This window comes from Panthera onca, chromosome A1 (assembly GCF_046562875.1).
Source record: "Panthera onca isolate mPanOnc1 chromosome A1, mPanOnc1 haplotype 2, whole genome shotgun sequence".
In the NCBI taxonomy this organism is placed as follows: domain Eukaryota; kingdom Metazoa; phylum Chordata; class Mammalia; order Carnivora; family Felidae; genus Panthera; species Panthera onca.
In genome coordinates, this window is record NC_138339.1 from 69,662,862 (window position 1) to 69,690,472 (window position 27,611).

Consider the following 27,611-nt stretch of genomic DNA (forward strand, 5'->3'; position numbering starts at 1 on the left):
CCAGCTTAGGACACCACTCTTGTCTGCCCTGGCCCCTACCCACTGGGCCTGGAGGTGCCAGTGAGGACTCAAACAGCCCTCACAGCCACTGCAGACACCCTGCAGCATTTGCCAAGGACCACGCAGCTGTTAATGCTGTGGACCCCAGCAACCTGAGCCAAAGAGACATCATGCCACCCTCAAAACCAATGCCGCCACATGCCCCTGCACCACTTGAACTTGCGTCACAGCTGGCAGACCTGGGGTCACATGCTGGGATCACTAGCATGTTCCTGCTTCCCCTCTCCCCCGCGAGTGAAAGACTTCCCTTACCAAAGCCAGTCCATAAAATCTGGAGGTGCAGATTTCTTCAAAGACATAAATTTCCATACAAGGTTATAGAGATCACAGAGGATCTGGAAAACATGACTCTACTAAAGGAATACAGTAAACCTCCAGTAACTGGTCCCCCCCTAAATGGAAATATAGACATTTCCCAGCAAATAATTCAAAATAATGTTCTAAAGATGCTCAGAGTTACAAGAGAACACAGATAAACAATTTAACAATACCAGGCAAACAATATAAGAACAAAATGAGAGGTTCAACAAAGAGATGGAAAACATAAATAAAAACCAAACAAATTCGGGAGCTTAAGAAAACAATGACTGAAGTCAACAAAGACCTTTAACATAAGACTTGACCAAGCAGAAGAAAGAATAAGTGAGCTCCAAGACAGAACAATTGAAATTATCCAGAGAAGAAAAAAGAAAAAGGAAAGGAAAAGAGTGAAGAAAGCATACATCATCTGTGAGGTAACAACAAAAGAACCAATCTGCACATTATTACAATTCAAGAAAAAAGAAGAAAAGAAGGGTTCAGAAAGCTTACTTAAAGAAATAACAGCTGGGGCGTTGGGTGGCTCAGTCAGTTGAAGCCCTCGATTTCATCTCAGGTCAGGATCTTGCAGTTCATGAGTTCAAGCCCCACATCAGGCTCTGTGCTGACAGCAGGCCAATGGCCTGCTTCGGATTCTGTGTCTCCCTCTCTCTCTGCCCCTCCCCTGCTCGCACTGTCTCTCTCTCTCTCTCTCTCTCTCTCTCTCTCAAAAATAAACATTAAAAAAAAAAAGAAAGAAAGGAAGAAAGAAATAATGGCTGAGAACTTCTCCAATTTGAAGAGATTTGGATATCCAAATTCATGGAGCTAAGAGGTCACCACACCAAATCAACTTAAAGAGATCCTCTCCAAGACTTTACAGGGCAGGAGAGAGTGGGATGATATATTCCAAGTGCTGAAAGAAAAGAAATGCCAACCAAGGATACACTACCTGACAAAGTTGTCCTTCAGAAGTGAAGGAGGGATAGACTTCCCCACACAAACAAAAGCTAAGGGAATTCATCACACAACACCCGCCTTACAAGAAATGCAGAAAATAGTTCTTCAAACTAAAATAAAACACACTAATTAGTAACATGAAAACCTATGAAAATATAAAAACCACTGGTAAAGGTTAAGTATATAGTCAAATTCAAAGTAATATTTTAATATGGTAAAGTGTTAGTCATTTAATTCTTGTAAAAATGTCAAAGGACAACAGTATTAAAATAACTACAGCAACAATAATCTGTTAATGGATACACAATAGAAAAAGGGAAGTCGTGACATCAAAAAGGAAAGCAGGGAAAAAGAGCAAAGGGGTAAAGTTTCTGTATGCAATCGAAGTTGTTACAGTAAAATGGACTATTCTATTTATAAAATGTTCTATGTAAGGATCATAGTAACCACAAAGCAAAATCTACAGCAGATTCACACATGATAAAGAGAAGAGAATCAAAGCCTACCACTATGGAAAATCACCAAGTCACAAAGGAAGGCAGCAAGAGGAAGAAAACACATGGAAACTATGAAACAGCCAGACAACAATTAATAAAATGGTATAAGTTCTTACCTATCAATAATTACTTTAAAACTAAACAGAGGGGCGCCTGGGTGGCTCAGTTGGTTGAGTGTCCGACTTCGGCTCAGGTCATGATCTCACGGTTTGTGAGTTCTAGCCCCGCATCGGGCTCTGTGCTGACAGCTCAGAGCCTGGAGCCTGCTTCAGATTCTGTGCCTCTCTCTCTCTCTGCCCCTTCCACATTCACACTCTGTCTCTCTCTCCTTCAAAAATGAATAAACATCAAAAAAATTTAAAAAAAAAAAAAAGTAAGTGGACTGAATTCTTCATTCAAAAGACAAAGAATGGCTGGATAGATTAAAAAAAACAAACAAAAAAACAAGATGTAAGCATATACTGTCCATCTATGTACATATGGATATATCCCCATACAAAGACGCACACGCACAGTGGAATCTTATTCAGCGACAGAAAAAGGAAACCTTCCATTTGTGACAACATAGATGGATCTTGAGGAAATGCTAGGTGAAATAAGTCAGACAGAAAAAGTCACATACTATATGATAGCACTTGCATGGGGAATCTAAAAAAGGTGAACTCAAAAAAATACTAGAATGGTAGAGGTTGGGAGGCAGAATGGAGAGATGTTGATCAAAGGGTATAAACTTCCACTTATAAAAAACAAAAACAACTAAACTAAGCAAAAAAACTTCTAATCATGAGTAAGTTCTGAGACTGTAATATATAGCATGATTATAGTTAATACTGTATTACATAAAGTTGCTAAGAGAATCAATCTTAAATGTTCTCATCTTAAGAAATAAATAGTATTTATATGACATGACGGAGGTGTTAGTTAACACTATGGTAATATCCATTTTATAATATCCACGTAAGTGCATCAAATCAACATATTGTACACCTTAAACTTATACAATGTTATACATCAACTATATCTCAATAAAGCTGGAAAATAAAATAAAACAAAAAATAAAGCCCAGTCAAATTTAAATTCTGGCTCCACTACCCCAGAGTAACCTTGGGCAAGTTACATAACTTCTCTGTGCCTCAGTTTCCTCATCTGTAAAATGGAGATAATACATCACCCATAGGGTGGTTATGAGTGCTACAAATCAGTTTAAATGATGCTTGGTGTGGTAGGCAGAATAATGGCCACCCCAATGATGTCCATGTTCTAATCCCTGAAACCTGTGAATCTGTTACTTTACATGGCAAAAGACTCTGTTGATTTGAGTAACTTAAGGATTGGGAGATGGGGAAAACTGTCCCAGAATATTTGGATAGGCCCAATGTAATCACAGGGGTCCTTACAAAGGAAAAAAAGGAGGTGGGAGGCAGAGTCAAAGGAGATCTAAAGATGGAAGAGGAGGTCAGAGTGATGCCATACTGGAAGGGCGCCTTGAGCCAAGAAATGCAGACAGCCTCTAGAAGCTGGAAAAGATGTGGCAATGGATTCTCCCCTAAAGCCCAAAGAAGAGACACAGCCCTCTCAACATCTTGATTTTAGTCCACTAAGAGCCATTTCAAACTTCTGACCTCCAGAACTGGAAGGTAATACATTTTTCCTGTTTTAGCCACTAAGTTACAGAAACTATAGGAAACAAGTACACCTGGTAAAGAGCTGACCCTATATAAAGCTTAGAAAGTGTCCGCCCACTTGCAGTCCCTACTAGAGGAAGTCCATCCAAATCCCCATCAGAAGAGTTGGAGCGCTGTGAGCCCCAGCAACCCAGAGCCTATGCAATGGAGGAATGAAAGGTGACACCATGTGACTACACAACCTCTTTCAGAGGGGCTCCTTTTGGTCTCACAAGACCATGCACTTATCTTTGAACAAAAGATGTAGGAAAAGACTTTATAGTTAAAAATACTTTTCTCGGAAAGAAACATCAACATCTTCATCTTAGACATTTGTAGGATCAATGAATAAAAAGTGTTTTTAAAGCTATTCTGGAGCTGTGGAGGGGCAATCGGGACAAACACCAAACACCAAGGTGGCTTGGACCAAGGCAGGGGAGGCAGAGGAAAGAGGAAGGATTTGACAAGACAGAGGAAGTTAGGGAAGGGAGTGACAGGAAAAGAAGAAACATAGCCTTTTGGGGGGTCTTCTGTTTGTTTCTTTTGCTGAGGCAACTGGGAAAATAACGGATGGCATTTTAGGGAAGTAAGGAGTGAGTCCTGGGGAAGGAATGGGGGGGGGGGGCAAAGGTTCTCTTCTGGAACCATTAGAAAGTGGTCTAATGGTGTCTAATGTGGTATTCGAATAGTGGTGGTATGAGGGTGACAACAAAGTCTGAAAGTCAGGAAAATACACAAACCTGAGTGGTCAGTGTGAATATGAATTTAAAGCAATGGATAAGAATGGGGATTACCTAGACAGAGAGCACAGATCTGCCTTTAATAATTGTAGAAGGCTCACCAGGCAATTCTCACACATCCCCAGTTAAGAGCCGCTGTATTAAAACTAAATATAAAAACAGAGATTTGGTAAAAGAGAGTCTGTATTTGCAGCAGGGTGTCACTGTTACCGCAGTAGTTCCAGGTCAGTCAGCCGCCATTCAGCTACACAGAAAACCCTGCTATTTATATTTAGTCAGATCTCAGGCACTTAACAGGAGGGCATTTGGGTTTCATCAAATGACAAGAAACCCCTCAAGTGACCACTCCCCATCTTAAGATGTATAGTACTGAAGCCCAAAAAAGCATGAACTGAGGCAGGGACCGTATTTGTACATGTAACTCTACCAAGTTGTTACAAGCCACAAACCACAGTGACAAATGACCTTTTAATGGTGTTTTCCAGACCTGAAGCTTATCATGCCTGAATCTCTTCCAAGGTATTATGGTCTTTGTGCTTCCACTCGTCCACTCAAAGAAATAAATGCACTCACCAGGTGAGCACAAAGAACACTTAATTACGTAAAACCTTGCCAAAACACAGGAGCATTGGGTTTTGCCTTGGCAAATCATTATTCACAAATCTCACGCGCGCCTGGGTATGACGTTAATAGGGGCTACTCAGATGCAGGTAGACAACAAGCGTGCAGGTGACTGTAAAGGGAAGAGCTGGGACTTCAAGCTCACCATGCTTTGCCCCAGGAGGGTACCCTTGGGACTCTGCAGCTGCCAGAATCACTGTGCCTTCCAGTCCAGACCTAGAATTAACAACAGGCCACACCGGTTTTTCCCACTCTTTGTGAACCCCCATCCTCTTGCCACCTCCAAAAATGGGATCAGGACTCCAGTTGCTGGCGCTTTCTCCAGGCTCCAGGACACAGTCCCATCCCTCCCCCCTCCATGAGTTTCCAGATGTATATTGAGATTAGAACTATATGGCCCCCATCCACACCACCCCAATGCAGCTGCAAAGAAACCACCTCCTGTTAAGACAACATTTTAGACATGAAGCTATTATATAAAGCGAGATTCTGCAAAATGGGTATCTTCTTCAATATGATGATTAGAACAAGGGCTTGTAAGTAGCACAATGTGTTTACACTGTAAAATATGTCCATGCAATGCAGTTTTATAACTTTCAGATACATTTAATGACTGCAAATAAAGTGGTGCTAAGCAAATTAGGTGTTGACGAATAGAATACTTCCTTTAATTCATTACTTCCCAAACTGTTCTGTGGAACATTACCTTTCTTTACATTTTTTTGCAAAATATCTTTTTGAAAACCACACTGGTTTTATTTCTACAACGTATTTTTAATGTATTTCTATTCTTATATATAGCACTCTGAGATAATGTCAACAGTGTATCCCACCCAAGAACATGAATGAAAGTTCATGGGATATACTTTCAGACAGCAACAAATCCCAAGGAACCAGGGTCATGCTGTCATATATCACCTGGTCAATGACTGCTGGTCGATGTTGCTACTCTGTCTTATATTTTTGGAGATAGGCCTGTCTTTATGCACAAGGGTTGTCATTATGTACTATTTACATACCACCTAAACTCATTGTGCATGGATGAATGGCATATGTTGTATGCTAGGATCTGATGATAAAAGTTCCGTAGACATGTTTACCCAAGTAATTTTCAGAAACATAATTTCAATGTAAAAAGAGAAGAATTGTAGTGGAAAATACAAATCAACTTAAACAGTGTTAGCCTATTAAAATAAATGCAACTGACATGACTAAGATGGTTTTTCGTACAGAAATAGTATTGGGGGCCTCTGAAGACTTGTTTTAAGTAGATAATCAGCCTGGCTCCAATCTTATTTATACTAATCATCTACTGAATAAGCCCATTTTATTCCTTACTGACCGGAGAAAGGTAAGTATTTAGCCAAGTCCCATCTGAATTATCATAAATTCTGAATTTCCTAACTCTTCTGTACAAGCAGCAAAGATTCTAAAGCTTTACAAATCCTTTCCTACAGACTTTGTAAAAGTCCATCTGAACCAATCGATCTGTAAGGGTGAGGTGGGGCGTGGTAAATACCACAGAAGGAACAAACGCAATAGTAAGGCACAGTATGATATATAAAAATGTAATGAAAACAAATTTCTAAGTACCACACAGTCAGCTATAAAGATGAATTAAGGATACAAATTCCTTGGGTTCTTCTCAAATCTTTTTTTCTTTCTTACAAACAATCATTGGTTAGATCTTCTCCCTGAAAGTTCTAAGAAATACCTTGTATCTCAAGTGTTGTCACTGGACCCTACAAATTTTCAAAAGTTGGCCTTGAGTCAAAGACAGTTATAATTTCTTCAGTTTGGGGGGAGGGTGTGGTTAGCCACTCATCAAAAAGGAAGGGCTCTTCTTTACTATCAACAAGAGGCAGTATGGGGGTACTCAGAAATCTGTCTGACCTTAAAAACAACCGTAAGCTATGAAGTCCCTATTTTAAGTGTTGTTTTTTGATCTTTAATAAACCCATCTCTCCCTCTCTCTTCTCTCTCTCTCTCACACACACACACACACACAGAGAAAGAAAGAGACAGAGAGAGAGAGAATTACCTATTTTCTGTTCTTATAACCTAGAAAAAAAAAAATCCTTTAGCTCCATAATTTGGGCCCAAAATGAGAAGGGTCTTTTTTAGTTTCCTATTGAAATGCTCCTTTGAAATCCTTCCTTAGGACAGTCTTATCTTTTCTTAGGTATGCTGATCAATGAGCTGGTTTCTGACAATTTGAATACAAGCTGCTTCATTATATTAGCATCTGCTACACAATAATCTCAATATGAGAAGCATAGCTTTGGCTATAAGAAATGTTCCTTGGCTGTCTGCTCTCTTCTCACAAAGCACAGTCCAGAGTGAGCTCATCCACTCCGACTTTGCTGATGACTACCAGATCAGCATCTCCCTTCCCTCATCTCTCACTTGGGCACCCCAGCCCCCGTGGCTACTCCACTAACATCCACCTCCTCATACATGAACCTGAGGTTGGTTTCCCAAACCGGGTTATCTTCCAAACTATCCCTTTCTGCAAACAGTTTTAGCTAATTCTCCAAACGCCCTAAAGGAAAGAAGAGGGAAAATTTTTCACTCAAGCCACACCCATCGTTACCCTTGATAAAAATCTGTTAGAAAGCCCTGAGGCTTCTTTTCACAAAATGTCTGCATACGTTTTCCTCTTGATTCTAGCCATTTCAATACTGGTACATATAGGGATTTAGTGCCTTATGTCTGTATTACCTCAAACAGATTCTCAGCTGCCTTCCTGCTTCTGAGTCTTCCTACACACTGCTACCAGAATAATCTAGATTGAAAACTCTTAGCTCCCTTCCAGGTCTAAAATTTTCTATGAAATTAATTCTCCAACGTGGCTTTTCCTGACATACTCCGTAACTTTCAATGGTTCACTACCATTTGAGTCATGTAACTTCCCAGGCTGGCTCTCAGGGCAATTCACAATCTGATACCATGCTACCTATCATGTTTTCCCAGTTAACTCTTTACAAACACCAAAGATCCCAAATCAAACCAATCTCCTCACCTCTTCTCATGGTGCAAGGCTCTTTCATTACCACAAGCCTTCAGAAGCTCTGTACTCCACACTAGGAATGTTCTTTCTCTCTTCAGAGTCCTACCCAGTCAGAAAAGCCTGTCTTTTGTCCCAGGTCCTTTGGTCAACTTGAGCCAGGCTGTTGTTACCTGGCTTAAGTGCTGAATTCCCTTTAAGGCCTCTGCCCTTAAACCAAGAATAAGAATTAAGATCATGGACTCTTATTTTATTCTTAGGTCCTGTGTCCCAAGACCCCCTGCACAGTGCCTGGTACATGATAGGTACTCCATAAATCTGTGTTCATTGGTAATAACTAGCATTTACTGAATATGTACTATGTGCCAGGCACCGTTCTAACTTTTAAAAATTAACTCTTGTGATGAATAAATAGCATTCAGCTGTCTCTAATTGTTTCACAAACAGCAGTTGCGTTGCTTCAAATAACTAAAATGCTCTTGCAAAGCAAGTAACATTATCTAGTAACCTCTAAGGTAATTCTCAAATATATGCTGAGTAAAGTACAACAACAAGCACTGAATTATAGGCCAGGATGCATATTCCAGGTATGCTATGACTGGTTACAGGACCCAGGGCAAACTGATGAGGTTAACTTTATGTGTCTCAGTGTTATCTGAAAAATCAAAGACTAAACTACCTGATCTGGAAGGATCCTCCCTACTCTAAAAGTCTATGCCTGACTTCCTATTATGACTTTTCTAGGGGTGCTCGTGACTATTAAAAGAATGACTATCTCTATAGACTCTCAAAATGCAGATCCAGGACTTTTTTATGGAGAAAATAAATGTGAGAGTAAGTCATATTCTCTGGCTTCTATCTGCTAATGTTCCACAGGTAAAAATGTTACCACAAAGGCCAGGACCCACAAGTCCCACTTTCTTCCATACTTGTGGTATGAAGGAGCAGGGGAGAATTGCTACAAAGTCTATCTTCAGCCCCAAAGTACAGCCTTGCCCTGAATGAGGAGGAGTGCTTCCCATCACAAAACACCATCCGTCCTAGAAAAAAACATGTGTTTACAAAGAAAAATCAATCAATCAATCAATCAATCACTGGCCAATTTCCCTGCTCTCAAGACTCCTCATTCAGGACAAGGAGGCTGACTGGTGGGAAAAAGTCACATCTGAGGCCTGCTCTGCCTTTGGAAAAAGAATTTCATTTCTCTTGACTCCCAAAGGTGACTGACTGCCTGCAAAGGAAGCCAGTGAGAAATCCAGATGCATGTGAACAATGCACAAATGCATTCATTTAAAAATAGGGGGGAAAATACTTAAAAATCGCAACACCAGTTAGGTTCATTACGCTCATTTTGTTCAGACTAAGTGTACTGCAATTTAATGATGACAGTTCAATCTCTGAGGACACAAATGGGATGGTGGCCTGTGCCAAAAGGAATGAAGAAAGTCACACATAACCTTCAAGAAGCATGAAGAAGGATCAAAATCAGCAGGAATTAATTACTCTTGGAAGAGCAGCAGTCCGGTGCCCGTGCAGACATGCTGGTAGTTCTCTGCCTCCGAGGTGAGCAGCCTTCAGGGTCTCAGAGAGGTCTGCCAAGTTCCATCCTAGATCTACAGTTTATGAAGAAGATGCCCGGACCTATGCTCTCCCTCCACAATACTAACTAACCCAAGCAGTCTGATTAGGCTCAGAATTCAGCCTATCTGTGAATTATAGCACATCTAAAATACAATAAAGTCATGGTTTTCGATCTGGAGACTATGGATCAATTTTGCAGTTCATGCCCCAGAACCCTCCATCCCAGAGCAGTCCTGTAGTGAGAAATCTGCAAGTGATAGAAGGGAAACAAATTAAACATGTCAAGCATGTCCATGCTCCAGCACAGAAGTTCCCCAAGGATACTCGGAAATCCGTGAAACATGTATATAACACCAGTTTTAAAACACACTCTGAAAACACAAACTAAGTTTCACTAAGTTTATCTAATAACCAGGTGACAAGAACAAGAATTTTATTTTCAACATACACCTCTGCTTCAACAGATCTAACCATACTATTTGCCTCTAACGTTAATAATAGAAAAACACAGGTTACACCTGGGGTTGGCAAACTTCTTCAGTAAGGGGCCAGAGAAGAAATATTTTAGGCTTTTTGGGCCAGAGAGTTACTGTGGCAACTACTCAGCTCTGCTTAACTTCTGTAGTACAGAAGCAGCCAGAGATGATTTGTAGCAAAACGAGTGTGGCTATGTCATGAAATATTTAACCACTTGAAAACATAAGAACCATTTTTAGCTTATGGCCCTACAAAAAACAGGTGGTGGGTCAGATTTGGCCACAGTTAGCTGACTTAGACTGAGTTCAAGACCAGACATCTGGGGGCACAAAAGGAAAGGAATAACTGCCAAGAACTTCATTATTTCCCTACCCCACTTCCATCGTCCTTCCTTTAAAGGAAACCTACTTAAAACAAAATGAAATGAACAAGAGGGAAATCTCTATCCACTTCCTGGTTTTCCTCCAGAAGAAATAGCAAATGCAGTAACTAGACTCATCAAAATTAACATAAATAGAACAAATGCACTTTAGAAAGTAAATAGCTTGCCTGAGAAAACTTCACACACCTCAAATTATGTTTGAGTATGATTTTTATATTACCTTGTTATACTAATCAATGTATCTTACCTTCCTAGGCAAAAAGACAAGGGGAATATACCTAGACTACTTTTAACCTCTAATTCAACCTACGGAAAGTAAAAGATGATCTATTTACTATCACCTGCCATAACATTTTTCTCAGCACAAGTCTATTCAATTAAAAAAAAGGAAGTTTCATTACAATAATCTTCCACTTTTTCTTTAACTTGCATGTGAACATAATATCTACGCTTGTGTTTTCAGTAACATACTGCAATTTAGAATCCTAAAAATGTAAGTGAATTTTCGGCATCCAGAGAAAGGATTCATTTCATATAAAAAAAAATGCTACTTCTCCTTTTTAGAATTAGAGCTAAGTCTTCTGATCTTTCCTTCCTAAAAAGCAAAATGCTAACAAAGTGCAAAGGGTATAAAGAACAGGCCTTTGGCCAAGTGATTTTCAACAGGGTTGATTTCTTCCCCCAGAGGAGATTTAGCAGTGTCTGTAGACATTTTTGGTGGCTACAACTGGGGCAAGAAGAAAGGTGTTTCTGGTTTCTACTGGATGGATGCCAGGGATGCTGCAAAGCATCCTACAATGCACAGAATAGAAAAGGCATGGGAGTTTTCAGCTGAAGTACTTCAAAGGTGACCTTTTATTTAGAAAACAGTATGTTAGACTTACAAACACAACATAAAATATTTACTGGATACCAACTATGTGCTTGTCTGCCTAACAGTACAAATAACATGACATTAAATACACTATTTCACAAAAGTTACATTGTACCCTTGAGAGACTCATTTAATTCAAATCAGATTATTTATTACCCATCACAAGACAAATATAGCAATACTCAAGCCCTAGGTCACCAGTATAATCACCCCTCAAATTTGTTTGAACCTAAACATGGTTTCAACCTTAAAATTAGCAGCCTGGCTTGAAATTTACACCCGAAACAGAAACCCACTTTAGCCAAAATAGTCTATCTGCATTCCTGATCAACCTAATGATCACAACTATAAAAAGAAGCAAAACCCACTCTTTGGGAGTTCTTCCTCCTCTCTTCAGCTCTACCTGCACTGTAAAAGCTGATGCTACCTGGAACTCGACCACCAAGACACAAGGGAGTAAGGCCCTTCCAATCCAGCATCCAGAGGTCATATCCCATGCTTTTGAATATCCTCCCACTTTCTAAAGGTCTCTCTGGAAGCAAGGGAACAACAAGGGAAAACTAGGACCACTGGGATCGAAGAATAAAGCAAGGGATAAACGGCTGCTACTGAACTACTAATTCCAGGAAAAATCTCAACACTTATTCCAGTCTGTTAAAAAAGACCAAAGTTTTAACATCTATCAAAAAAAAAACAAAAACAAAAACAAAAAACCTGACTCAAAGTAAAAACAACAAAGTGGTAATTTTAGTTAATTTGCCCTCAGCCCAGATACCCCATAATGCTAATTAATGAGTCACAGAGAAGATGCCTTTCTGATAAATAGGATTACAACATCTCCCAAACAAAAGTATTTGTTTAGGCACTGAGAGCAGTGCTGATCTGGAAACAACAAATTCAATTCAATTAAAAAAATAATAGACTTAAGTCTTCAGACCAGATGCACTCTTGCCCCAGGTGGTGTATAGGAAGTGAGCTTGGGTCTTAGTGAGACCTGGTGGGCAGGAGTTCTGCAGAACTGCTGACCTTAAGAGGGGGTGGTGGAGACCAGCCTCTCCAGGGGCTTTCCTGTTCTTGCATTCCTCTTCAATGCCCTTTTGCCACCAATGTCAAAGTTCCATCACGTCCCCAAAGTCACAGATCTCAAAGAGTACAGCCCCCTAAATGAAACAAAATCCCTTATACACAAGTGCACAAGCCCTAGCAACAAATGCTATAACCTAGAGAGAGGTTCTCTGCACTAGAGTATGGAGAAGCAAGGCACACCCTATTTTTCTACATATCCAAACATAAGACATTAATAAGACATCCTATTGCATACAAGGTAGACAGTAAGCAACTTGTTAAATCTGCTTATAAGAAGTGATGAAGAATTTCAGGAAGACCTTAATGAAGTCTCTCTTTTCCAGCTGCTCGAATTCTTGCAATACCTCAAAGCATCTTTCAGGGCATTAGGCCCTGGCCAGCCTCTTAACTGAAGTGTAAGTTTAATTAATTTTTCTAGCTGAGATTTATTAACCCTGAAATATACAGAGAAGCTAACACAGGTAAGACCACCTGTTGCCTCCAATCCTCAAAGGAATTCCTCCCAGGAGCACAGGGGAAAGCCTTCCAAAGACTATGTCAGAGGCAGGCAGCTGTCCCAGGGTGGGACAAATGAAAGTACCCTGAGTTGGGCCTACTTCTGCCCCAGAGTCTGGCCAAGTAGTAGAAAACACAGAGTTGTAGGAGGAAGGAAAACGGATGAAGCCAGAACAGCAAATAGACTGCTCTCAATTTAGGATGGCTTTAAAACATACCTTGCTTACAAAGAGACCATATACATTACTAAAGGTTCCACACTGACTAAAAGAAACTAAAATCCTAAATCCTAAGCTAAAATTCAGTGGAAATCAATCCCTTTATAGATAAATCATTCTACTAGATACCAAAAATGATGCATAGTGACAGACTAGCTTGCTTCAAATTCACCAAAGATACATAATATATTGCAAGCTCCTTTTGTTATGTTTGGTGTTCTCATCAAATTAAGGTTTACATGGGAGTTAGCAGTAATGAAAAAAAAATAAAAAAGCAACTCAAAAGACTATATGCTGTGCTGCATAATGGTTTTCATTACAATATTTAGCTGCAAAGTGAGCAACAAGACATTTTGGGAGAGATACAAATCTCAAACGTTAAAGTTTCAGAGAAAGGAGCACATTCATTAGAGCTTCATAATGAAAGTTCCTTTAAAAAAAAAAAAAAGTCATAAGCTAAGGAACCACAGAGCAACATGCTCTATCTTCCACATCAGACCTTTTCTGCAGGCAGACTGAGGCCTAAACATTAGGCAAAGAACTACTATGAGCTAGTATACTATTAGTGGCTGAGAACCTAGACTCCACAGGCCACCTGTTCAAATCTCAGCTTTTAGTTGTGTGACTTTGGGCAAGTTAATCTCTCTGTGCCTCAGGTTCCTCATCTACTAGCGGTGGGAATCGAGTTTATCCTGTAAGACACAGAGGTTGATGTCAGACATATAAGAGTTGGACTTACAGAGTGTTTATCCTGTCCACCTGTTTGGGAATTCAGTGGCTCTCCAAAACCAAATCAGTAAAAAGTGCTTTCTTCCTGAAATGAAAATCCAGTCCTGAAAATCTGAGAACAGCAACCTTAAGTATAAAAAGCTCCACCTTCCAAATCCTCTTCCTTGCACACAAAACAGAATACATACAAGAACCTTCTCTTCCAGCAACCACCGCCACTTTCCATCAAATGCATTCTGCTCTATGCAGAACTTCAGCCCCCTGAGGAGGACTAAGGCTGGATATTAAAATATTGGAATTAACTTTGCCGAAGATTTCCCAGTAACTGAATGAGTCACTCACTTCTTTAGAAACAGTAAAATGTCAAGGTTGCCAGAAAACCCCAGCCCCAGATGTTTGCATAAATCACTTCCAAGTGATCATCAAGCCAAAGCCAAAGGACATTATTCAAGATAACAGCTTAAGTAAAATATATCAGCTTTTATGATTTTTCCTGTAATGGAGAAAATTCTGAAAATGTGATTACTGGGGTGAAAAAAAAATCAAAGCAAGTTTAGTCCCCAAATTATACAACATATTAAGCAAGGCTTAGAATTCCTTTTGCTATGGCTTCACAGGGTGAACTCCCCACCCCCTTTTATAACTTTTATCCAGTCTCATCAACAGGCACTGGACAGACTCTGAAGTGAAGATTGAAAGATGCTCCACAGTGCTTACTACCTAAGAAGAAGCTTTTAAATTTTTTGAAACATGTTTGCAACAGCATTTCTAATACCTATCACCTGCAAAACATTTTGAGGGCTCTGTATGGATGACGGCATCCACAAAGAGGTCTTTTTTCACTTTCACAATTTAATTTTAATTAAATTCAAGCCTTTCGCCCTAGCATAACACAAGAACAAATGGCAAGGATATTCTCTGGCACTTACATGGCCAAAAAAGAAAAAAACAAAAAACAAAAAAACCTCGTTAACCTGTTCAATATCCCTGGGTCGAGTAGTTAGATCAGCTTGTCACGGCTTTGAGATCTTCAAGTTCATTCATTACAGAGTATACACAACACCCAGTTTTACTAAAATTTCTTAACTGCACAGGTCAGGGGCAAAGAAATTGAAACTTGAAATCGCACACGCGGCGCGGTATCCTTACAAACAGAGCCGATTGTCTGTTTGCTTATTTTTAGTAACTTTAAATAAAAGACTTAAGACCGGTGGTTTCCCAACTCGATGGAGAATTTGACCACTGGGCGCAGGACTGAGCGCCCCACAGCTTCCGGCTTGAGTATAACACGCGCTTCCCTACTGGGCTCCCACGTCTGCTCCAAACAAACCCTATGTAATAGCTGAAGAATGACGACACTAAAATCAACCCTACAGATTCACATCTAAGAGGTCTGCAACACGAAATAAACTTTTGCTTATTACTCGAGAGACAGTGGGGTGATAAAACAGACCAGATGGGGTCTGTCTGATCAATTTTGGCGACTGGGGGCGCTCGGGGGGGCGGTCTGTGCAGCTTAACCCTGTGTGTGCCGAGGGGCTGCCCAAGAGCGGTAATCGGGCGCTGCGTCGGTTCCCCAACAGGCAGGTGCCCCAGGCCGCCCCAAAAGGCCCGAATGGGAGTGCGGGAACATGGCCACTACCCTGGAGCGCGATCCCGCCACCGCATGCCGCCCGGCACTTTGTTAACTCGGCGCGCCCGCGAGGAGGAGGCTCACGGGTCGCCGGCACCGTCGTCCGAACGCTGCAGAGCCGAGGCTGTAGGAGGCTCGGAGCCTCCTCCAGTTCGGCCTCGCCCTGCCCCGGCGCGGAACCTCGGCGGGAGGAAGAGGTCGCGAAGCAGCGGGGAACACGGGCCCCCACGCCTACGCTCGTGGAGCCCCACGCCGGTGCTTACCTGAGGAAAAGAACCCTCGCGGCGCGGGCTCTTGGGGTAGTCTAAGTGACCCCGGTCCAGCATCAGGTAGAGCGAGAAGATCACCACACAGAAGATCGCGCTGCCGAACACGGTGAACTGCCGGCTTAACTTCATTTTCCTCGATACACTCGGGGCTAGGACACTGTCCTCACCAAAGGAGGAGGAGGGCTGTGGACTCCTGCAAGCGGCCGCCGGAGGCTCTCTGCTCCCGGGCTCCTGCTCTCCGCGCTTTCGGCTGTGGGTGCGGATTCCGACCGCACTCCGCACCTTGTCTCCGGCGCCACTACGCGCCCTCGGCCTTCGCCCGGGCCCACCGCCCTCCCTGGGGTCGGGCGTCCCCTCCTAAGGCGGGACCCGCCTGCAGCCCGGAAGGGGCCCCCGCAAACTTGATCTCGAGCTCGGCGCCGGCACCCGGCAGGGCGCGTAGGGCAGGAGGAGAAGAGGTCGCTGTCCGGACTTCCTGCCACCGCCGCCCCGACCGAGTCAGCAGGAAAAGTTTTCTAGACGAGGGCAGGCGTGTCCCCCTCACCCAAGAGATGCGGGATCGGCGGAGCTGGGGTAGACAGCACCGAGCTGCGTCTGAGCAGCCCAGGGTAAAAGAATCGGGTCGGGAGGAGCCCGGCCCCACAACTTAGCGCCGGGACGGCCAGACCCGCCCCCGCGGCGCCACCCCCGCCGGAGCGCCTTCCTGCTGCCGCCGCCGCCGCCGCCGCCGCCGAGGCCGGGCCAGGGTGCACCCCGGGCGCGGGGACGCACGGATCGGGCAGGAGTTTCCTCCGAGCGCGCGTCCGCCAGCCGGCTTCTCCCGCCCCCCGGCGCCCCTTCCTCTCCCCTCCCGGACCCGGGCTGCGCGGGGAGGGCGCAGGGGGCGGGCGGCGGCGGCGCGCGGCGGAGGAAAAGGAGAGCAAGAAGAGGAGCGTCCCCGGAGAGAAGCCCGCTCCAGCTGCAGCCGCAAGTCCCCTCCCTCCTTCCCGCCCTGTAAATGCGGAGATGGCGGCGGCAGCTGCGAAACGAAGCGCCGGTTCTCCAGCGCCACTCGGCGCTCCTACAACGTCCGCCACGAGCAGGAGGAAACTGCCGCGGCGAGGCGGCTGCTGGGTCAATACGCGCCCGCAGCCCTGGAGCAGAGCAGGCGGCTGGCCCCGCCCATTCTCGACGCGCCGGGTGGGGCGGGGCCTCAGGTGCCCAATCACAGTGCGCCGCCCAAAGGGCCCGCCCCGCACCCTCCTTCCTGAGCCCAGGAGGAGAGAAGACCTCGGACGGCTTTTGTGAACTGGCAGGCAGCCTGGGTGGAGGTGAGGCCCTCTGAGGCCTTCAGACGCCAGCAGCCCACGTTCCACAGAGTGTGAGCTTTCTCCTCATTTCCTTTTTGGTGCCCAGGTTTCCTGTCCTTGAGGAACCGGGCCTGGCGTGTCTGGGACGGCAACTTGGTGAGGAGCTGTAGAAATAGAGGAGAAAGGGGCTTCTCATTACGTTCAGGCTCCTCTTTTCCTCTGTTGCTTTTGGCGACTTCCTGATGAAACGTGAAGGAAAGGAGACTGCCAACGACAGCTGGCTACAAAATCTATGAGTGGAGCCTAAGAAGTAATGCTCGTGGGGGTTAGTGTTTAATTGCCACTCAATCCCAAATCCACCCTTTTTGACTGCACCGTGAAAATGGATCTGGGCCCTTTTAAGTAAGTTTTTCTTTGCCAGCAGGTGCTGAAGCTTTGTCAGTAGAGGGCGCTGAAGAGACATCGCAGGAAGAAAAGGGTTTTGCTTCTTGGTTTTGGTATATGGGTAGGCAGGCGCTTGTAGCATTCCTGGCTTTCTCCAGTGCCAAGCTCCACTAGTGGTTGGAGGTCAGAAATTTCCTCCATCATGCCTAACTCTAGTGGTTCTGTAGAGGAGGCCCTAAAGTGAGCCACTACCCATGAATAACTCTCCAGGCTCTGTAGAGACAAGATTTGTATTAGGTTCCACAGGGTAGTGTTCTGTAGGTGTGACTTCTCTGCCATTCAGTGAGCCAGAGTTTGAGAACTCTGCCCTCTCCAATAAAGTCTGGATCTTAGCCCTGTGAGGGGCTGACGAGCTCCTCTTTGGGGAGCTCTGTCCCAGCCCAGGGGTTAATTATAAGATTTGCTCCTTAAAACTGCTGTTTCTATATACTCTAGAGGTTATCTTCCCCCTAGTGAATCCCTCATTAATTATCTATTATAGTTTATAATATTTTTGCTTAAGCTTTTTATTTTTTGTTAAGCTTTACCTGTAACCCCAAGAGATGAGGTTAGGAATTTGGTTTGATTGGGTCTTTGGCTTGAGCTCGATGCTGAACTCCCTGCCAAAGGGAAATAAGATGCTAGTGATTCATGGCACCCGGGGCATCCCAATTAATCAATTTCCTGTGGCTGATTGTGATGAAGTACCAACTGAACCATGTGCCTTGGGGGCCCAAGTAGCTGTGGCTGTAAGGTGACTGGTATGGCTGTAAGGTGACTACAAGGACTATGGTGTGATATGGATTCTTTTGAGTTCCTTTGAATGCTTACAAAGAGAAACGACAAGCACAGATCAAAGTTATGACATGAAAACCAGAGAGCTTCCATAACAACTCTAAGAGAATTTCAGATAAATGATATTTCTGAAAATTAAACACAAAATTAAAAATTTCTGGTTACTGAATTACAACTTCCATTGAATTCACAGATGTGCCAAGTTTCTCATGTAAAAGTTAGGGTATTGATTATTAAATTATAGGACTTCAAAACTGAGAATGGGTTGGGCCCAGATGAAACTGGCAATTTTGAAACATTAAGTCACTCTGGGCCTTTCTTACCAGTGGAAGTGGGTTGCTCTCCAGTGTCTGAGGAGGTAGATTTCCTCTGCTTGAAAGCTTTGTGACAACCTCACCTGGGGACGATGCTTGAAAGGGAATATATATTCTCCTCAAAACCCACCACAATCACCCTCTGATGCCACTATAGTCTTAACGCTGCATGCTCTTGGAGGATAGGTTCACACCAAGGTAACTACAATGTGGTTACTATGTTAATACATAGGCAGAAACCTCTTGAACATGTGTAGGAGTGGCTTCTACCGCATCAGACCATGGATGGTGGAGTAGAACACTATATTGAACCAAATTCGTTGTTAGGATGTTAATTTTTTTTTAGCTTATGCAGCTAGAGGTGGTTGATTGGTTGATTGAAACTTGGACTCATTGGTGGCATACAATTGGTGAAGTTGAGGTGCCCAACTTTCCCAGACATGTGGAACAGGGAATCCATGGTTTAGGGAAATGTTATACTTGACTTATCATATACAATCTGCATACCCATCTTCAACTGTGTTCTGTCAAAGGCCCAGAGACACTCCCTAAGCTGAAAAAATGAGAAATAAGTGAGAGGAAGACATGAATCTTTGAAAATCTGTATGGATGTCCCCCTCTGTAGGCCATGTATGATTATAGAGGATGTACCATTGATTTGGGCATCTGGATTTCAGTGGAGATGACAGAACCTAATAGCAAGAGGACAAGTGGCACTTGGGTATCACATATAATTTGGTTACATTTGTGTTAAAGGGCAACGACAAGTATGTACAGGCACTCAGACTGCCTTGGCCCACAGAGGTACCCTAGGAACAAAACAGATAGGCAACCAAATAAGAGTACTGCTTAATGTTTATAATAGGAAAAGCTGTAAGTCAGGTAGGTAAAATCTAACTTGAGTTAGTATAGTGGACAATCACAGCTTCTCACTCAGTTTTCACACCTAAACTAATTCACAGACTCAAAAACCCCTTGATTGAAGGAGACTCCTTCAGAAAGGACCCTTCACCTTTGCTACAATACACAGTGTAAATGCTCCCTTAAGCGCTGTGTGGCCATTTACTAGAGTGACAGTACATTGGAGAAAATGAAATATGCAAATCTTTTGAGGTTTATTAGACACTGGATCTGAATTGATGCTAATCCCTAAGAATAAAAAAACACCACTTTTATGATTCAACCAAAGTTGGAGTTTATCTTGGTCAGTAGTTAAATGAAGTCTTAGCTCATGTCCTACTCACAGTTGGTCCTGTTAATTCATTTGATCCACACAACAACTGTGTGGTTATTTTTTCAGTTCTAGAACTGACAATACCCCCCGCCCATTGGCTTTTTTCCCATAAGATGAGGGTCATTATGATAAGAAGACCTATATGGGAAACTCCTGGATATTTCACTGTCTTCAAAGATAACAAACCAGAAACAATACCACCAGAAAAGACTTGAAAGAAGCAATGGTGGTGATACCTATCACATTCCTGCTTAACTCACCTATTTAGCCAGTGCAAAAGTCATATGGATCTTGGAAAATGTGGATTACTATAAACTTAATCAGGAGGTAATTCCAATTGTGGCTTTTGTCCCAGATGCAGTATTTTTACTGGAACAAATCAACATAGCACCTGGTACTTGGTATACAGCTATTGATACAGCTAATTCCATCTTTTCTATACTTATTTATAAAAAACCATCAGAAGCAGTTGGTGATTACCTAACAGGGCCAATGGAATGCCTTTACAGGGTTACCTCGGGAGCACATCAATTCTCCTTAATATAGCCTACAGAAATGTTGATCCTCTTGACATTCCACAAAGCATCACACTGGTTCATTTTGGTTGTTCATAATGACAACATTATGCTAATTGGATCTGATGAACTGGAAGTAGCAGGTATTTCAGATGTCTTGGTATGGTATATTTGAATTAGAGGGCAGGAGAAACTAATCATGAGCATGAGATGACAACTCTAAAGTGGTCCTGGCATGTCCCACACTTTTAGGGTGGGACAAGTTCTAGGATGGTACAAGCTCTACAAAAAAAAAAAAAAAAAAAAAAAAAAAGCCACTGAGAGATGAGATGAATCCAATAAAATGGCATAGGTTAGAAATGATGAGGATTGGGAAAAAGAATAAAGTGATTGCTGCAGAGACTGGTCATACCAATCATGTGGCTATGGGAGGAAATCAACAGCCCAGCTGGTAGGAAAAGAATACCCTAAACCCTGGGAAGTCAGGGGTTGGGGAAAGAATCACTAAGCTTCTCTTGGCTCTCACTTATAGGACACCTGAACAGGACTGTCCTCTCAGAATTCCTTTGTAAGCTTGAATATACATCCTTAACTTAAATCCTGGGCTCTTAGATGTTAAAACTCAGATCTGTAGTTTTCAGATCTTAAACTAAGGACTGTTACCTTTCAGGTGGATGACCTCCACCTGAGATGATAGAACAAAATTAATTTTCTGGACATCATTAAGATTCCCGCTAGGCTGGTATTATTGTCAGTCCCTTGGGGTCTCTATCATGTAAGGAAAAAAACAAAATTCTCTTGTATGTTTTTTCCAGACCAGCAGTAGCTGAATTTAACTGCTGCATCTATCATTCCCTCCTGACCCTACTGACAAAAACTTAACAGCTTTTCCTTCAAACATTGGAGAATTAAACCTTGACACCCATGTCAGCAAAATGCCATTGCTGAAGTCACTACAAACATATTAGCAGAATCTAATTCACCTGGAACAGTCCATACCATAAGGGCTAGGCTGGTTGGCTGTCATAGCCAGATTGTTCTCTTCAGAAGCATTGCAGCCTGCTTTGCAGGAAATTATTTAGCTCCAATCAAGGAGTTTGCCCACCATAAGGGACACAGAATTGACTCACCTTTATTGTAATAAAGGACATTTAACATTCCTAATACAGTTTATGCCCCCACTAGTGTACTTATACTCATGTGGACATCAGACCTCTACTTGCCTGACAAACATAAACCATTTTAAACTCTCTAATCCAAGTGATTATAAACAATCATGTTGCCCCAGACCTCCTGCTAGCCAGTCAAGGGAGAATATTTTCAAATGCCAACACCTATTGTTTCACTTAGATTAATGAATCAGGAAAGTGAAACAGTCTATCTTCTGCCTTAGAGAGAAAGCAGTGTGGCTTTCTCAGTTCAGTCTCAACAACACCTGAGACGTACTTAACTGGCTTGACTGTGGATGGGGAACCTTTTTGTAATTTATCTTTCAAGTTAGACTGACCATCTTTCTAGGAGTCATAGTCATGGTCACTCTGATCTGCTCTGGCCTAAGATGAATGGAAAATATCTGGTCCAAATTTCTACAATCAATCATTATAATTAATTAGGTAATCTAATGGGTGGCCCAGACTCTTGAAAATTATTCTTACTTGGATACATGAAAGGTCAGGGGTGGAGTCAGTGGTATAGAGCCCTGTTGCCACATGACTTTCCATGTCTTTACATAAGCCAAGTCTGATCAGAGTCTTGGTGGAATGCCCTGCAATTCCTCCACAGCCAAGGGGAGATAAGTTTCTTTAGAGAAGCAGACTGCTCTAAAGCCTTTTCTCATCAAACTCCCTAGTTTCAGTTGAGCACAGGACTTTCTATGTTACTCCACCCACTTTCAAATATAAGTTCAAGCTTCTGTGTAAGTCTAGAAACTGCCAGGCTATAGTTTAGATGGCTTCTCAGGAGAAGATCAACCCATAACTCTTCTCTGTCATCAGGTCCCTCCAGTTTACTGTCATCCTGTGGAACTAGAGATGTGGGGAGGTGACACCACACCGATATTGTTTTTGCTGTGTAAGTAATAAATTACCTAAAGCCAGTTGAGCCTGTTAGCATCTTAATGGTTGAATCTCTGGAAGCATGGCAAGCCAACATAGTAACTTCAGTAGTGATCCTTGTGGTTCTACCAGCTACCACACCGCTGCATAGGGGGTATTCAACCACTTGTTGGTTAGAAGCGTAGGATTTTCCTGATCTGGAGAGTGAATAAAGCCACTCTAATGCAGCAGAAAATACTCATGCAGAAAAACAAGGGTGGGCAGAAGCAAGACTTTGACATATTAGGGTAACCGAAGCCTGCAGGGATGAAGCAAGTGGAGAGAGAGATTAAAGACACAGGAAAAGGAAAAGTGAAAGAGCACGGTGGTAGGTAGCAAAGAAGGTATAGTGATGGGTACCAAAAGCTCTGAAAAAGAGAATCACTCTGGCAGGAAGAAGACCTCCCCTCCTCCCTCTAAGACCAAAGAAGTCAGCCTCCTCCCTGTCTTCCCATCATAGAGCTCCTGTGATCTTCTGGTCTCTTACTGGATCTCCTGTCTGATCTTGTCCTATTGTCACCACTTTCCCAATGCTCTAGCTTTGTGAAAATTTCAATCACATGTTCTTGCCTAAAATCCATCAGTAGTTTCCCAGCACTCTCAGATCTAATTCTAATCACATTGGTATGGACCCTAAGTTCCTTCCTTCCAGTTCTGACCCCTGCCTTTCTATCCAGCCTTGTCTCTTCCCGCTCTTTCACACACAATCTTCATCCAAGTTATGCTAAACAACTTGCTTTCTCCCTGTTGAGCCAAGGACGCAGGGCCACTATGTACAATTGTATAGACCATACATAGGACACCTTTAAGCGGTGCTGTACATATTGCTGATATTGTCAATTTGTGTAGTTATTGGAACTATCTTCTGGAAGATGGCAGTAGAGTATCTTATCATAATGAAATTAATATAATATGACAATTTTGTGATATGTGGAAATAAAGCACCCTGAATAAAGGTCCAATTTTATAAAACTTGAACAAAGGTGCACCTCATATCCTTGGTATAATTCTTTATGTTTAGCACGCCTTTCAACTGCCTTGTCCATCAGCAAACTCCTACTCATTCCACACACAAAAAACTCTCTCTTCAAATACATTACCAGGTATTTGTTATAACTACTTATTTCATAGTCTAGAAGTATTTGTGTTCTTCTCCCTTCTCTGAATTGTCTAGTGATGTGTTTTTAATAGTTATCTTTATTCATTTTATCTTGAATGAGCACATGAGGTGCTCTGGATCAGAGATTTCTTACTACCCCAGAGTAAGTAAGAACTGCATGCTACCCCCTGCCAGCTTGCCCCAGGTATTACCCCTGGGGCAATATCATGAAAGACAATGAAAATTTTTCTACATCAGTGGCCAGGTACTCTACAGACAGGGGACAAGAAGTGATTTTTCTGTGTTTATGAAGGTAAAGGATACAGCTGTTCCTCCTCATCTCCTGAAAGAGTCTCCTCCTTACTCCAGATGTTTCTGAGCTCTGGGACTTCATTCCTAGTTGGAATTTAAATAACTAGAAAGGTAATAATCCAGTCTCCCAGCACCTTCAGAGCTAACCTAGGTGCCTATCCCAGGACATAATATTTTGCTCTGGGGAAGATAAGAGAAGTTTTATTCTCCCTTTGGATCTGAGCAATTAACTCTGTTATTAGGGAAACAGACAGCTAAAGGTCTCATCCTTATGATATGAGAAAATGTATTAGGAAAAGTAAAAGCAAATATTCTCTATAGTGCTTATGTTTCTGTGGCTTAGGAAGCTAGGGTTTTTTGTACAAACATTTTTTTTTTAAAAAAGAAGTTTTATTTTACTGTATCTGGAAGCTGCATGAGGGCAGGGCAGGACCCATATCATAAGGATTCAATCTGATTCCTTCTCCAGGACACATAGCTTTTGTGGCTTTGGGAAAGTTACATGATATCTACAAAACTCCATTTTCCAACATGCCACATGGGGATAGTAATAGCTATTTTTCAGCATTTACTGTAGGATTACAAGAGGTAACAAATAACATGTTAGGAGAGCATTCCCCAGACACCTTCCATTTTCTCTGGGAAAGAAGAATGTTTCCAGGAAGCAGTGAGTAGGGTAGAGAACATATGAAATAGCCATTACAGGAAGCAGATAATGGAGCCCTCATTGGACAGCACTGGTATGTCATAGAGGAAGTCTGCAATTTTCTCTCCCTGACATTGATCCAAGGAAAGTTGGCTGTAAGGATGATCCAGCAAGGACCCTTTGTAGCAGGATTCAAGAGCAATGGCCATGTGAGGAGTGCTCAGGGAAGGAACATATTATACTATTTTCTCTACCCACATAAGTATATTTTTGCAGCTGAGGTTTGTTAAAATGGGCAATCAATGTAATATTGAACAGGAAAAAAGCCTGGGGTGAGGTTTCTGGAAGGTATGAGGTCTAGTTCCATGCTTCTAATGATTAGAAGGTCTGTATCTACAGAAGATCCTGAGGTTATATTTGGTAACAACTGGAAAATTTATCTCTTCCCTTGCCAGCTGCTACTCTAAGTCTGTCTGAACTCTTCAGTTGCCTACATACATCATATCTAAGGTAAAAGTTTGGAAGGAGGAAGGAACAAAGTTCTGAGTACTCATAACTTTTAGAAAATTTTATAATTGTGATTGCATAAAACATAAAGGATGGAAGGTTCAATCCTTTTATCTCCTACCTGTTGGGAAAATCAGTCTGCCAAGGGCCCTGAGCATCTCTACACATTATTTCTGGGTATGCCAAGAATAAAAGAGACCCTGACTGCTCTTTATTTGGGTCATTTTTCAGGATTGTATTTGCAGCCAGCAACCTTGAGGAACCAAGTAATACTTTCTTCCAAACAAAGAGTAGGCTTACTTACCAAAACTATAAAAGCAGTGTGTTCTCCAAGTTCAGTATTCCTTGGCCTATGACAGAAATCTCCTATGTATATGGCACCCACTTGGGCTCCTTCTTTAGACCCTGTGGGATTTGAGGGACATGGGAAACTAACACCAACATCATGCTCATGCTGCTTTGACATGTTCTTTTGTCTCTAATCCAGGCATCTCGTGTTTTCTGCTGGTGTCAATAAAATAGTGACAGGCCAAGACCCTTCACAGATCTTGAAACTACTCGCCTGCCTAAGAGAATCTTGACATTGTTGACATAATCTTCACCTCCCTTTGCTTTTCCTTCCCTGAAAGGAAGCTGAGAGAGAGGATGAGTCAAGTAACAGTAAACTTCGGAGAAGGTAAGGGAAACAGAGCTAAAAGAAGAGTGCCTTTTCTTCATAGTGTTTCTCACTATTTGAAATTACTTGTCTTCTGTGTGTCTCTTCCAATAGAATGCAAGCTCCTGAAAGTCAGGGGCCTTTTGATTTCTCACTGTATCTTAGTGAGTAAAATAGTGTCTACAAATGTCAAGGCCTAATAAATATTCATTGAATGAATTAATTATTATTTGGGCCTTGAGGCACCAGTTGGGGTGAATTGGTAACACTCATAATGGGTTGCTCTGGCTCATACTGGCAGTCTCTTTGCTCTTGAACTGCATTTAAACCTACTCCTCTTGTCACTGTGAATCAATCAGCACTCAATCTTTGTGTTCCTATAAGGGTGTTTATATAGATAGAAAGAGAAAAGATAGATAAATATACACATATGTAGGTATGTATAAAATTTTAATAGAATTTCTCCCCAAATTATTTTACTAATTATCTTAACTACAAAGAGAATTCCAATATGGGGATAGATAGAAATAAACTCCACATAGTGAATGACCAGTGTGTGCTATGACCAGTTGTGCTTTTCTTGTGCTGCCCCATGTAATTCTCACAACTCTGGAAGTTTAGCATGTTAAAATCTATTTAATATATAAAGGAACTTCGATACAGAGTGGTTAAGCAATCTGCTTTGGGATACAGAGATACTAAATGGTGTGGCTTATTGTTTCTGGCTTCCAAACCCCTTGTCTTTTTGATACAGCATTCTACAGAGTTATGGTATCTTATACCTTGTATACAGTGAATAGATTTTCTGAAGTAATTTTCAGGATGTGTATCAGTCAGGGTTTGGTGGTGCGAGCAAATAGAAACAATTTTAGTTATTTTTAAGAAGAAAGGCATTTAATAGATTGTGCTTGCAAAAATGAATGTCAGGATTGGAGAAGTGAGTTATAGACGGAGCCTCCAAGAATGAATGATTCCAGTACAGTACAGAGTTGACCTCTCAGTGGAGCTATAACTGCTGAGGACTCTTGGATGCTGGTTTCAAAAACATAACCCATGAGGGCAGGTAGAGCCAGAAAACTATTGCTGTCCCAACTGCCACAACTACTTATTGTCATCAGGGGGCTGAATGATGGGCCATGGAACACTGCTTCAGAAAAAAAAAAAATGTTTCAGTGATATTAATTATAAGAGAAATACAGCCAAAAGTGGTCACAAAGATGTCCTGTCTTCTCTTATGTTTTCTAAATCTTGCATGAATATATCTAATTGACAGTATCCATAGCTCTAGGTGCAAAGAAATCTAGGAAACGTTGTAAGCTTCCAGTCTGCATTATGAAAGATGCCATAAGAGGAAAGTGGAATGGGCATTAGATGAGCCAACCTGCAGTACTTAACCACCAGCAGTATTAGGAGAAATACAAACACACGAAATGGGTTAAGATGTTTAAAACTGACTCTGTCCAGGAAAACTTATAATATGTAATTATTAATTTGAATTCCAAACTCCTGACATTAAAATCTTTATGGCTATCTTGGGGAAAATGTCATCCATGCACATGACAATGAAGGCCAATAATATATCTAGATGTGGACATAACAGAGAAGGGAAAATTATTTGTGGTGTAGGATCACTTTCATTCTTTTATAGTCCTTTGTTTGCTGACACTGTTATTGGCATGGTTTTGGGGAAGAGGAGGCTTATATCTAGCAGGCCCCAGGTCTTCCTCTGGATTATCTTTGGCTCTAGTTTCTCATATGCCAGCACAGTACTCAAATAGGAAAAGCTTAACAATTTAGTACTCCAAAGCTTCAAAGACACTTAGCACATACGAAAATTTTACATGCCCCAGGGAGGCACAAAGATTTGCCTGAGATCTCATGGAGACTGGACTTGAAGCCAAGTTCTCTGGCTCCCTGTCCAAACCTTTCTTCATCCCAACAAAATCAAGCCTTGAATTGTATGCCTCCTAAATACAAAGTGATATTGTGTGTGTGTGTGTGTGTAACAGAGAGAGAGAGAGAGAGAGAGAGAGGTGGGGGGCACCTGGCAGGCTCAGTCAGTTAAGCATCCTACTTTGGCTCAGGTCATGATCTCACAGTTCATGACTTCCAGCCCCATGTTGGGCTCTGTGCCGACAG

The 27,611-nt window shown here is 42.2% G+C and overlaps 2 protein-coding genes across 15 annotated transcripts in view; one reads left to right on the top strand and one right to left on the bottom strand.

The window, feature by feature from the left end:
- The window catches only part of MAN2A1 (mannosidase alpha class 2A member 1), a 166,193-nt gene extending 149,598 nt beyond the window's left edge, over positions 1–16,595 (bottom strand). The window contains exon 1 of one of the 2 annotated variants that reach the window (XM_060635233.2): positions 15,585–16,595. In XM_060635233.2, the coding sequence (XP_060491216.1) occupies positions 15,585–15,719 (135 nt within the window). In that variant the 5' untranslated portion in view covers positions 15,720–16,595. Of the gene's footprint in view, positions 1–1,930; positions 2,133–15,584 lie in introns of those variants that run through there. The other variant, XM_060635234.3, reaches the window with a different exon arrangement.
- Positions 16,588–27,611, top strand: part of LOC132680145 (uncharacterized) — a 214,624-nt gene continuing 203,600 nt past the window's right edge. For 7 of the 13 annotated variants that reach the window (XM_078447584.2, XM_078447574.2, XM_078447601.2 and 4 more), the window contains exons 1-3: positions 16,588–16,950; positions 22,155–22,230; positions 25,305–25,493. In XM_078447584.2, coding sequence (XP_078303710.1) covers positions 16,588–16,914 — 327 coding nt within the window. In that variant the 3' untranslated portion in view covers positions 16,915–16,950; positions 22,155–22,230; positions 25,305–25,493. Of the gene's footprint in view, positions 17,282–22,154; positions 22,231–24,765; positions 24,821–25,304; positions 25,494–27,611 lie in introns of all 13 variants that reach the window. The other 6 variants (XM_078447618.2, XM_078447613.2, XM_078447594.2 and 3 more) reach the window with 6 other exon arrangements.